General features: G+C 42.2%; 1 protein-coding gene across 3 annotated transcripts in view; it reads right to left on the bottom strand.

The window, feature by feature from the left end:
- Positions 1–11,941, bottom strand: part of TMEM245 (transmembrane protein 245) — a 93,666-nt gene extending 81,725 nt beyond the window's left edge. For 2 of the 3 annotated variants that reach the window (XM_072604332.1, XM_072604350.1), the window contains exon 1: positions 11,140–11,941. In XM_072604332.1, the coding sequence (XP_072460433.1) occupies positions 11,140–11,859 (720 nt within the window). In that variant the 5' untranslated portion in view covers positions 11,860–11,941. The remainder of the gene's footprint in view (positions 1–11,139) is intronic. The other variant, XM_072604342.1, reaches the window with a different exon arrangement.
- Between the last annotated feature and the right edge of the window lie 1,690 nt (positions 11,942–13,631).

The raw sequence follows: 13,631 nt of genomic DNA, 5'->3' as shown, positions 1-13,631 counted from the left end.
ACTTTAAAATAACGCCTCAAATAAAATTTTGGAACAGTAGAACCAACAAAAGTAACAAAAGTTCAGGGTGAGGCATTTTTCTTGACTAAGAAAACTTAAGAGGTTGGCATGAAGAGTCTGTGACACCATGGTAGAGGCCTGTCTGGAGCCCACACATGTGGCAGCAGCTTCAGGAGCCCTTAGCCCAGAGATGATAAGAGGGTCAGACAAATGGTCAAAAGTAGATTACAGGGGATCCTTTGCTGGCACTGACTGGTAACTCTGCTGCTCATATGTAGTTCTGGGTCACAGTTCCAGGGCACAAAGGAGTGAGGGTGGTCAGTCACAAAGGAGCAGGGGCCCTGGTCACAGTTCCAAAGCAAAGAGGAACACTAATGTTTATAACTACAGGGGACCAGGGCCCTTCCTGGGTAAAGACCAGAGTATGGATCAAGAGAATTGTGACCTGCTATAGAGGGGAGGTGGGGAAGGACCTGGAGCCAAGATGGTGGAGTAAAAGCAGGGACTTGCTAGAGTTCTCCCCACCCGAATCCAGTGAATTACCTGTAAAAACTGACTCTAAACAAATTCTGGAACTACAGAACCCACAGAATGACTGTGTGCAGCAAATCTCCAGCAGAATGGAAAGTCAACAGGAAGTGTCTATTACACCACACTTGTGAGCAAAGCACAGTCCAGTGTGGGCTGTGCTGGCATAGACAGGACCTGAGCAGCCTTGGTCTGGGGAGGGGCCAGGGGACTGAATCACTGGAATCTGTGGCAGTTTCCAGACTTCACAATCCCAAAACACTGAGGACAAAATGGAAGGTCAGTGGAAAAAACCTGTCAGACCTGTGTGAGAGAGTAGAGTGATCTGGCCCCACCCTCAGAGTGTCAGAGGGCATGGAGGGGCAGAGGAGCCCATAGTAGTCATACCAGCAGCAGCAGGGGCAGTGGCAGCTGCTGTTTCTGGAACTCTAGGTCCACAGATTGTGGGGGAGATTAAGTAGCTGACAATACACACCCCCACCCTGCCAGGCCTCACTGGAAGCATAGAACTACCTTGACAAAGAGCTAAAAAGCCAAATAAATGGCTGGGGAAATGAGCAAAAACTGGAAAAAACTCAGACTACAGAATCTTACTTTGGTGACAAGGAAGACCAAAATATACAAACAGAAGAATACAACAGAGTCAAAGCTCTTACATCCAAAGCCTCCAAGAAAAATATGAATTGGTCTCAGGCCATGGAAGAGCTAAAATGGGATTTTGAAAATCAAGTAAGAGAAGTAGAGGAAAAATTGGGAAGAGAAATGAGAGTGATGCAAGAAAATCATGAAAAATGAGTCAACTGCTTGCTAAAGGGGACGCAAAAAATGCTGAAGAAAATAACACCTTAAAAAATAGACTAACCCAAATGGCAAAAGAGATCCAAAAAGCCTACCAGGAGAAGAATGCCTTAAAAAGCAGAATTGATCAGATGGAAAAGGACATCCAAAAGCTCACTGAAGAAAATAATTTCTTAGGGAGGAGCCAAGATGGCAGAGTAGAAAGATACACATATGCTAGCTCCGAACCCACAGCCCATAAAATATCTGTAAAAAATAACTCCCAACAAATTCTGGAGCAGCAGAAGACACAGAACAACGAAGCAGACAAGATTTCTGTTCCAGAGGGACCTGAAAACCTGACACGAAAGGTCCATTGCGCCCCGGACCCAGAGCCGAGCCCAGCCCTGCCTTGGCCACACAGCGCTGAGAGGAGCAGATCCGAACAGGCTTCAGGGATGGAATCTCCAGCAGCTGCGCGGGTCCCTCCACCCATGGGCGCTGGGGGTGAGTCTTTTTGGCTTGCCGGGAGGGGAGCGGGGTGTCTCCATGACTCAGGCCCCCTCGGGAGGCAGCAGCAGAGGCAGTGGCAGACAGGGGCTCCCCAAGCAGGCAGGAGCTAGGATCCACTGTTGAAGGTCTCTGCATAAACCCCCTGAGGGAACGGAGCCCCGGGTGGCAGCCCTGCCCCCACCTGAGCACCTGAACTTAATCTCACATTGCATAGCAGCCCTGCCCCTGCCCAAAACCCTGAGGCTGGGAAGCAGCATTTGAATCTCAGACCCCAAGCGCTGGCTGGGTGGATCTGGAGGCAAAGTGGGTGTGAAGAGAATACTCAGAAGTCAAGTCACTGGCTGGGAAAATGCCCAGAAAAGGGAAAAAAAATAAGACCATAGAAGGTTACTTTCTTGGTGAATAGGTATCTCCTCCCTTCCTTTTGGATGAGGAAGAACAATGCTTACCATCAGGGAAAGACATAGAAATCAAGGCTTCTGTATCCCAGCCCACCCAATGGGCTCAGGCCATGGAAGAGCTCAAAAAGGATTTTGAAAATCAAGTTAGAGAGATGGAGAAAAAACTGGGAAGAGAAATGAGACAGATGGAAGAAAAGCATGAAAAGCAGGTCAACACCTTGCTAAAGGAGACCCAAAAAAATGCTGAAGAAAATAACACCTTGAAAAATAGGCTAACTCAATTGGCAAAAGAGGTTCAAAAAGCCAATGAGGAGAAGAATGCTTTCAAAAGCAGAATTAACCAAATGGAAAAGGAGGTTCAAAAGCTCACTGAAGAAAATAGTTCTTTCAAAATTAGAATGGAAGAGATGGAGGCTAATGACATTATGAGAAACCAAGAAATCACAAAACAAAACCAAAAGAATGAAAAAATGGAAGATAATGTGAAACACCTCTTTGGAAAAACAACTGACCTGGAAAATAGATCCAGGAGAGACAATTTAAAAATTATGGGACTACCTGAAAGCCATGATCAAAAAAAGAGCCTAGACATCATCTTTCATGAAATTATCAAGGAAAACTGCCCTGAGATTCTAGAACCAGAGGGCAAAATAAGTATTCAAGGAATCCACCAATCACCACCTGAAAGAGATCCAAAAAGAGAAACTTCTAGGAACATTGTGGCCAAATTCCAGAGTTCCCTGGTCAAGGAGAAAATATTGCAAGCAGCTAGAAAGAAACAATTCAAGTATTGTGGAAATACAATCAGGATAACACAGGATCTAGCAGCTTCTACATTAAGGGATCAAAGGGCGTGGAATAGGATATTCCAGAAGTCAAAGGATCAGGACTAAAACCAAGAATCACCTACCCAGTAAAACTGAGTATAATACTTCAGGGGAAAAAATGGTCTTTCAGTGAAATAGAGGACTTTCAAGCATTCTTGATGAAAAGTCCAGAGCTGAAAAGAAAATTTGACTTTCAAACACAAGAATGAAGAGAAGCATGAAAAGGTAAACAGCAAAGAGAAGTCATAAAGGACTTACTAAAGTTGAACTGTTTACATTCCAATATTTGTAACTCTTGAAACTCTTCAGTATCTGGGTGGTGTGCACATGCACACACACACAGAGACAGAGTGCACAGAGTGAATTGAAGAGGATGGGATCATATCTTAAAATAATGAAATTAAGCAGTGAGAAAGAAATATATTGGGAGGAGAAAGGGAGAAATGGAATGGGGCAAAATGAATGTTAAAAGTTAAATAAATAAATTTTAAAAAATAATAATAAAAATAGAATAAAATAAAAAATTAAAAAAGAATAAAAAAAAAGAAAATAATTCCTTAAAGATTAGAATGGAGCAGATGGAAACTAATGATTTTACAAAAAATCAAGAAATTATCAAACAAAACCAAAAGAATAAAAAAAAAGGACAATGTGAAATATCTCACTGGAAAAACAACTGAACTGGAAAATAGATCCAGGAGAGATAACTTTAAAATTACTGGACTATCTGAAAGCAATGATCAAAAAAAGAGCCTAGACATGATCTTTCAATAAATTATCAAGGAAAACTATCCTGATATTCAAGAACCAGAGGGTAAAACAGATATTGAAAGAATCCAACAGTCACCTCCTGAAAGAGATCCCCAAAGGAAAATTCCTGGAACATTGTAGCCAAATTCCAGATCTCCCAGGTCAAGGAGAAAATATTGCAAGAAGCCAGAAAGAAACAATTTGAATATTAAGGAAACACAATCAGGATAACACAAGATTTAGCAGCTTCTATATTAAGGGATTAGAGGGCTTGGAATATGATATTCCAGTGGTCAAAGAAGCTAGGATCAAAACCAAAAATCACCTAACAAGCAAAACAGAGTATAATACTTCAGGGGAAAAAATGGTCATTCAATGAAATAGAGGACTTTCAAGTACTCTTGATGAAAAAACCAGAGCTGAATAGAAAATCTTACTTTCAAACATAAGAATTAAGAGAAGCATGAAAAGGTAAACAGGAAAGAGAAATCCTAAGAGACTTACTAAGTTGAACTGTTTACATCCCTACATGGAAAGATAGTATTTGTAACTCTTGAGACTTTTCTTAGTATTAGGAGGGATTTTATATATATAGACAGAGGGCACAGGGTGAGTTGAATATGAAGGGATGATATCTTAAAAAATAAAATTAAAGGGCAAGAGAGGAATATATTGGGAGGAGAAAGGGAAACATAGAATGGGGTAAATTATCTCTCACATAAAAGAGGCAAGAAAAAGCTTTTGCAGTGTAGGGGACGAGGGGGGAGGTGAGAGGGAAAGAGTGAACCTTACTTTCATTGGATTTGGCTTAAGGAGGGAATAACATTCATACTCAATTTGGTATGAAAATCTATCTTACACTACAGGAAAGCAGAGAGGGAAGTTGATAAGGGGGGATGATAAAAGGAAGGGAAAATAGGAGGAGGGGACAATTAGAAGTAAATACTTTTGAGGAGGAACAGAATCAAAACAGAGAATAGAATAAATGGGGTGCAGCATAAGATGGAGGGAAATATAATTAGTCTTTCACAACATGACTGTTATGGAAGTGTTTTGCATGATTACACAAATATAACCTACATCGAAATTGCTTTGCATTCTTAACGGGGGTGGGTGGGGAGGGAAGAAGGGAGAGAAATTGGAATTCAAAGTTTTGAAAATGAATGTTAAAAATTGTTTTTACATGCAACTGGGAAATAAGACATACAGGCAAAGGGATATAGAAACCTATCTTGCCCTACAAGAAAACAGAGGGGAAGAGGATAAGAGAAAGGAGGGGTGTGATAGAAAGGAGGGCAGATTGGGAGTCCTGGGGTGGGTGGAGGGGAGAGATGGGGAGAAAATTTGGAACTCAAAATCTTGTGGAAGTGAATGTTGAAAACTAAAAATAAATAAATCAATAAAGAGCTGCTATAGAGAGGGAGGAAGAGAGAGAGAGAGAGAGAGAGAGCGCTGTGATCATATCTCTCCCAGGATCACACCAACTTGGAAGCACCAAAAACTCGTAGACCTCCAGAACTACCTCTGAAAATAGCACAAAAAAGCCTGAAGTTTGAGACAATGTCTCCTCAACCCCAGTAGAGCTAACTTTAACAAAAAGTCCAAAGTTAATAAATAGGCTGGGAAAATGAGCAAACAATAACAAAAAGTAATCTGACTATAAAAAGTACTATAATGGCAGAGAAAACCAGGACAAAAACTTGGAAGACAACAATGTGAAAACAGCTACAAAAAAGTCTCCAAGAAAAACGCTAATTGGACCCATACTTAATAAGAACTCCTGGAATCATTGAAGGTAATAAGCTAATAGAGGAAAAATTTGGAAAAGAAATAACAATGATGCAAGAAAATTATGAAAAGAAAATTAACAGCTTGTTTTTTAAAAAAAAGTACAAATATACAACATTTTAAAAAACAGAATTGTGCTAATGGTATAGAAGACATAAAAATCCATTGGAGAGAAAAAATCCTTAAAAAGCCACATTGGCCAAATAGAAAGAGGCGCAAAATCTTACTGAAGAAAATAATTCCTTAAAAAGCAGAACTGGGCAAGTAGAAGCTAATGACTCCATGAGACATCAAGAAACAATAAGACAAAGTCAAAAGAATGAAAAAAAAATAGAAGAAAATGTGAAATATCTCATCAGAAAAACAAGTGACCTAGAAAACAGATCAAGGAGAGTTAAATTAAGAATTACAGAACTACCTGAAAATCATGATCAAAGAAAAAGCCTAGACATATTTCAAGAAATTATCAGGGAAAACTGTCCTTATAGCTTAGATCCAGAGAGCAAATTAGAAATGGAAGGAATCCATCAATCAGGTGCTAAAAGAGATCCCAAAATGTAAACTCCCAGGAAAATTATTGGCAAATTCCAGAGCTCCCCAGTCAAAGAGAAAATATTTCAAGCAGCCAGAAAGAAACAATTCAAATATTGTGAAGCTACGGTCAATATCACACAAGATTTAGCTGCTTCACGTCAAAGGAGGCAAGGGTTTAGAATATGATATTCCAGAAGGCAAAGGAGCTAGGAGTACAACCAAGAATCACCTATCCAACAAAACTGAGCATATAATCCTTCAAGGGGAAAAAAACAGCTATTTTGAAACAGAGGACTTTAAAACATTCCTAAGGAAAAGATCAGTGCTGAATAAAAAATCAAATATTCAAACAGAAGACTCAAGAGAAGCAGAAAAAGTATTAAAGAGTAGTCATAAGAGACTCATAAAGTTATATTGTTTACATTCCTTTATGGGGGGATGATACATGTAATTCCTAAGAACTTTATTATTATTGGGGCAGTTAATAGGACCAAAGACATAAGTATGAGTCAATTTTATGAGAATGCTCTCCAAAAAAAATGAAGGGGTGAGTAAGAGGCATGTTTTATGGGAGGAGAGGGAAGGATGAGGTAGAATGGGGAAAAGTTTCTCACTAAAAGAGATGTACAAGGAAGAACTTTTACAGAGAAAGAGAAAATAGGGAAAAGGAGTGGGCAATGTTCAAACCATACTCTCACAGGAACTGGTTCAAAGAAAGAAGACTATATTTACACACTCAATTGTATTTAGAAACATAATTTATCCAACAGAGAAATAGGAGGGGAAGGGGATAAGAGAAAGGAGGGGATGATAAAAGACAGGGCAAATTAAGGGAGGCAGTGCTTAGAAGCAAAACAGAATTTTGAGGATGGAAAAGATAGGCAGAAAAAAAGAGAGAGGAAGAGGGATAGAGAGAGATAGAGAGAAAGAGAGAGAAGGGAAATGCTCTTAATCACTACTCCTTAGAGAAAGGCAAATTAAAACAACTGTGGGGTACCACCTCATAACTCACAAATGACAAGTACTGGAGGGGATGACAGAAAAAAGAGGTACATTGACAAACTGCTAGTTGAGTAGTGAAACGTGAAACCGTTCTGGAGAACAACCTGGAACTATGTTCAAAAGAATATAAAACTGCATACACTTTGACCCAGAAATATCATTACTATGTTTGTATATCAAACAGATTGAAAAGAAAGGAAAAAGACTTATATGTACAAAAATATTTGTGGCAGCTCTTTTTGTGGTGGCAAAGAATTGGAAATCAAGGGGGTGTCAATCAATTGGGGGATGGCTGAACAAGTTGTGGCATATGATTGTGATGGAATATTACTGTTATAAGAAATGAGAAGGAGGATGGTTTCATAAAACGATGGCAAGACCTATATAAATTGATGTAAAGTGAAGTGAAAAGAACTGAGACATCATTGTGCACAGTAATAGCAATGTTATAATGACGACCAACTGTGAAAGACTTGGCTGCTCTGATTAATACAGTGATCCAAGACAATTTCAAAGAATTCTTGATGAAAAAATGCTATCCACCTCCAGAAAGAGAACTAATGAATTCTGAGTATAAACTGAAGTACAATTTTCTTACTTTCTTTATTTTTCTTGCTTTTTGGGGGAAATGTGGCTAATATGGAAATACATTTTACATGATTTCACATATATAATCAATATCATTGCTTGTCTTCTCAGTGAGTACAGCAGGGAGATGGAAAATTTGAAACTCAATTTAAAAACAAAAGAATGCTAAAAAGCATAAATTTTTAAACAAATTTTAAAGCAAGAGGTCTTTAACAAGTGATCAAAAAGTTCTGGGCAGAAAGTCAACTTCTATACAGACACAAAACCTCCAGGGTAGGACTCTGTGGTACCGAATAATATGATTAGGGCAAAAGAAAGACAAAAAATCCTGGTGTTTGAAGTTTTGATTAAAATTTAACTACCTATCTTTAGCTTTAGTTCTGCTGTATCTACCTCCAATCTACCTCCAAGTTTCACTCAGCTTTCCCTGGCCATCCAAAGCAGTTAACCTATCTGATCTCTTAGTGTTTCTAAATCTCATCCCACTTACAAATAGTATCCCAAGTCTGGTTCTTTTGAGACACTGAGTACCTTTGATGAAAATCTGCATACTGACTTATTTCTAGTTTTTTCTACTAACACCTCACTAATGTCTCAATCCACGTCTCTATCTAACTCTTCTTGGGAATACTGACATTGACTGTTTAGCTGGGAAATCTGTTCACCTCCATCCACCCCATTCATTCTTACTCAGTGACCTCATTTCAAGAGAGATATATACATAGAAGGTATGCTACTTATAACAACAGAAATATGTTCAAGAATTCATATACAAGGAGGAAAAGACTTGTTCTCACAACCTTTCTTAAATTATTCTTTTCTATCAAGTGTCTGATACTACAAATATGAACACTCTCATTTTCTACTAAATATTCACACATTTATTAGATTTATTTTTACAATGGTATAGAAGTATCTGTGTTATCTTTTCTGTTATTTTTAGGTTTGGTGTCATTCACTACATAACCACATCCAGAGGCCAGAGGAAGGGCTTCTAAGTGAATTATACATAGTCAGTTATCTTCCTTACATATACTACAGTCAGTCTGCCACTGAAACTACTTTTCTGCACATTTCCTCTGATTCCTAATTCCAAATGCTAATAACTTTTATTAGAGATTATATGGTGGTGCCCCAGGTCATTTCACAGAAAGCAAGGAACCTCACAATTCAAGTTTATGCAGCCTTCCCCCACAACTCCAGGTCCCCACGAACATCTCAGAAATACAAATTCACTTAATAATTTAGTATGGGCTGTGCGAAAAGGTGTAGGAATTTGGAAAGAATCTAGGGCGTTCTTAAAAGTTAGTGGAGTTACAAAATGGATTCTCTGATGCACATATATTTGGTCATCATTGGTGTCTTGTTTCCTAGAAGTAGGGAGAAGGCAAAAATATCTGGTTTATCAAGGGTTTTTTGCACTGATAAGTTATTTCAGAATTTCTCTGCAAGAAGAACTTTAATCACTTGACTTTCAGACTATGTTAAGAGTGGATATATTTTGAAACCTTTCCCAGGGAGGCAGTTACTCTATGGCAAGTTTTTAAAAAATTTAAACTCTTAAGGTATTTTATACTTGTTTTTGTTCAGTTGTGACCAACTCTTCATGACCCCATTTGGGATTTTCTTGGCAAAAATACTGGAATGGTTTGCCATTTTCCTCTCTACCTCATTTTACAGATGAGGAAACAGAGGCAAACAAAAGTGACTTGCCCAGGGTCACACAAGCTACAAAGTATCTGAGGCTAAATTTGAACCCAGATCTTCCTGACTTTAGGCCCTGTGCTCTAGCCACTGCACCACCTGACTGCCCAAACTCTTAAGTATTACTAATTTATTTAATGAACGTTCACAATTCATAAATTTCATTCTGAGTCTAACTAACCTGTGATGTATGTGATTAAAAAAAATTCCAAGGAGATTTAAGCACATTCATGTACTTAGAATTTTGTCAGTCAGCCGTGTGAAATCCTCTTATATCATATACTCAACAATCGGCAATAATTCAACAGTTACTTTTAGATTGTATTAATGCTTAAGTCTCTCTCCTCCTCACCTTTACCTCTTGGAACTCCTGATTTCCCTCAAACGCATAGATTAGGTACCACTATCCTATACCCAGAGGAAATTACTGTACTCTCTCTGTAGATACTTCCTAGTCACTTTTATATTCTCTCTCTCTGCACTCCCACCCCCCAACATCCTTTCCCAGTAGAATGGAAAACTCCTTGCAAGAAGAGGCTGCTAAGTTTTGTCTTTGTATCCCCTAAATACCTGAAATAATACTCAATGAAATTCTGCAATGAGAAAGAAGGAAAATAAGAAAAATGATCATCACCAACACATACAAATGTGAAAAAGGAAAACTTGGACCAAGATCACTAGATTTACCCCTTACCCCCATCCTCACATGTCAAGATCTGAGATCATCACAGGAGAAGATTATAGATCTAGTGCTGGAAAGGACCTCAGGAGCCATAAAATCCAATCCCCCCATTTTACAGATGAGAAAACTGAGGTCCAAAGAGGTTAAGAAATCTACCCAAAGTCACGTAAATAGTTTAGTTATTTAATATTTTTATCAATAATTCAGATAAAGGCATAGATGGCACGTATGCTCATCAAATTTACCCATGCCAAAAGCTGAGAATAGAAAGCCCAATGGATGTGGGGAACCCAAAGCGTGTGGGGAACCTGTAGCCTTAAGGCCACATGTGGTCTTTTAGGTTTTTGGATGCGGTCTTCCAACTCAGTCCAAGTTCTACAGAACAAATCCTTTTATTAAAGGGATTTGTCCTCTGAAGTTTGGATTCAGTCCAAAAGCTGCACTCACAGGCTAGAGCATCGGGACCAAACATAACAGATGAAGTTCAACAGAGATTAATTTAAATTCTTGCCCTTGGGTACCAAAAAAAAAAAGAACTTTTAAAAAACCCCAAACTTCACAAACTTGAGATGGGGTAGGTTGGACGGCAATTTCTCATAGCTGTCTTCAAATATCTGAAGGACTGTCACATGGAGGAGGGATTAGGGTTCTTTTTGGTCCCGAGGGACAGAACCAGGAGCATTCCAACAGGTTCAAAAGAAGCAAATTTAGCTTCAAAGTAAAAACTTTCCTAGGAATGAGAACTGTCTAAAAGCGGAGTACGCCGTCAAAAGAGGGAGCCCGAAGATGTGAGTTCTAATTCAACCTTGAACTCTAGCCAATCAGATGCTCTCTGCCTCAGTTTCCTCAGCTGCCAAAGTGGGGATAACAAGATAATCCGGCAGGATAACGGGGTCGTTGTGATGAGCTCCGCTAGGACCGCGGTCCGAGCGGAGGGGGAGGGGGAGGGGCAGGAGCAGGAGGAGGGGGAGGGGCAGCAGGAGGGGGAGGGGCAGGAGGAGGGGGAGGGGCCGGGGCCGGGGCCGGGGGCGGGCCGCGCACTCACCCACAGCGTGTTGAAGTAGTCCAGCCCCTGGCGGATGAGGCCGCAGCCGTAGGCCAGCAGCACCTGCACGCCCAGGTAGCTGCCCAGCTGGTAGAGCGCGTAGAGCAGCGGCGCGCCCGCGCCCAGCAGCCCCAGCAGGCGGCGGCGCCGCAGCACCTGCTCGCCCAGCGCCTCCAGGCCGTAGTTGGCGAAGAAGAGGGGCAGCAGCAGCGCGGCCAGCACGATGGGCGTGTGCGCGCGGTGCAGGCGGCGCAGCCAGCGGCGGCCCAGGCACGTCAGGGAGCTCTTGAAGGGGTGCAGGAAGGTGCCGCACAGCACGGCCCACAGCAGCGGCCGCAGGAAGGCCTCCAGGATGAAGTACACCAGCACGGCGGCGCCGCAGCACAGGCACACGAACAGCACGGCGCCCGTGTTGTAGAAGGCCTGCTTGATGGGCTTGTCGAAGCGCAGCGCCAGCCCCACCGGGGGGACCCCGCCCCCCGCGGAACCCACAAACGGCTGCGACTGCCGGGCCCCTCCGGCCGCGCCCCTGGGAGCCGGGGCTGGCGCCGCCGCCCCCGGCGGCGAGGGCTGCGAAGGACTGGTACTGTCCGGGGTCTCCCGGCTCGCAGCGGCTAGGCTGTCAGCCATGGTGGCGCCGCCTCGCTTGCCGGCGGGGGAGCTCTGGAGAGGGTACAGGAAACGGTATTGGCCGGACCGCTGGGGGGCGCGGGGCTTCATGGGACTTGTAGTCCTGCGGGCGCTCGGATTCCTGAGTGGGCTGGGGAGAAACTACACCTCCCTAGAGGCACCCAGGACCTTTCACCCTGGGCTCCTTAGCCCCCCTGCCTGCAGTGAAGTAACTCCTTGCGGGCACCTGCCTTGGCAAAAATTCTGGAAGCTGTACTGTAGGGGTGTACCCTGGGGTCTGAAGTACGGGCTCGAGTAAATGACCTTTCCCCTATTTTCTAAAACGAGCCAACCAATAGTCGAGAATCCCTGATTAGGCAACTGTTAAAGAGTAACAAAATGTAAATTACAAATCCTTAAACCAAGGTCGGTAAGCCGAGGCTTAAGGTCGGAGTTGGCTAGTTAACTAACTTAGGCGACCTTAGAGGCGTTGGGTCACCTTCTGGACTTCAGTGTCCTCCTCTACGAAATAAGGGGTTTGGAAAACATGACTGACCAGGTTCCAGCTCTAAAACCCATGAGCTTTCCATTCTGAACGGTAGCCACAAAACCACCCACCCTGATCTGCAGCCTCCCGGCTGCCATGGTGTACGTATAAAACAACAGGTCTATTAGACAAAGCCTCGCTTGTGGCACTGAAGGGGTCTGCTCTGGTAGAGCGGACTCCTATGAGAAGAGCGCAAGTGCACACCGGACTGGGCAGCTAGCCGCCTCATTCCTAGTCCGCCTTGTTCTGAGACATTCCAGCCCCAGAGACCCAGGGAGAAATCTTTGCTTAAAGCAGCAGCAGACTGCCCCGCCAGTTACTCTCTTTTCTTTCTCTTTTCATAAATATACATGTTATTCAAACAGCTTTTTTATTGGGATGGGGATCCAGGAAAGGACTGCTGTGTCTTTGCATTTATTTTGCATATAATAATGGCAGGATTTTCCAGGGAAAAATCCTGGACCTCTAAACTCTATTGTGCCTAAAAGAGAAGGAAGCAGGCACACTCGGTCCTCTTTGGGATAGGAGTGGTGGGCAGTGTTGTAAAGGAGATCGCTGAAGAGTTGAGTGAGAGCAAGTTCGTTTTCTGAATAGAGCCTAGTAAGGTTCCAAGTGTATCAGTAGAAAATCTCTCTTCCAGGCTCAGATCAAATACCCATTCTGATTCTCCCCAGTTGTTACTACCCTCCCTACCTTTCCAAAACTACTTTGTGGTAACTTGTGGCTATTTTACATTCACCTTGACTTTTACTTGCAATAAAATGTGAGCTCCTTGAGGGCTAGAAATCCTTTGTTTCATTGTGCCTTGTTCATAGTAGGTATGGATATCATTTAAGATCATTTGAAGCCCAATAAGAGTCAAAGCCTGAACTAATCAACCAGAAGAAGCACTTTGGTCTAACAGACAGCCTTTTGTTCTCTGAGTAAACCCAGAATGCCCCTTCCTGTGTCAGCAACTACAAGGCGGCATGAAGCTACGAGCCATGAAGGAGGAGGCTCCTGTACTGTTAATGTATTTTTGCTTAATGGGAAGATCTTTCCCATCCATTAATAGACCCATGTGACCTGCTTGAGTCACATGAGTCTGTGGTGGGAGGAGCTTGCTGAACAGGTGGAGTAGGACTAAGAGGGTTGGTGAGAGAAGTTTATAGCTGAGGGAGAGAGAGGAAGCAGGCATCAAGCTGTAAATGTTCATTACTGGGAAGGCCATAAGGGGGAAGGCTTGGGGATGGTGGTACCCCATGCATTGTTACTGTGTATAGATTTATTTGTTGCTATGATGGATTTGGCTTTCTGGTGACTGAATAAATGTTTTGGCTCTGTCTTCCATGTGGAA

Source organism: Notamacropus eugenii, chromosome 1 (genome assembly GCF_028372415.1).
Source record: "Notamacropus eugenii isolate mMacEug1 chromosome 1, mMacEug1.pri_v2, whole genome shotgun sequence".
Lineage (NCBI taxonomy): Eukaryota > Metazoa > Chordata > Mammalia > Diprotodontia > Macropodidae > Notamacropus > Notamacropus eugenii.
This window is presented reverse-complemented; position numbering and strand designations above follow the sequence as displayed.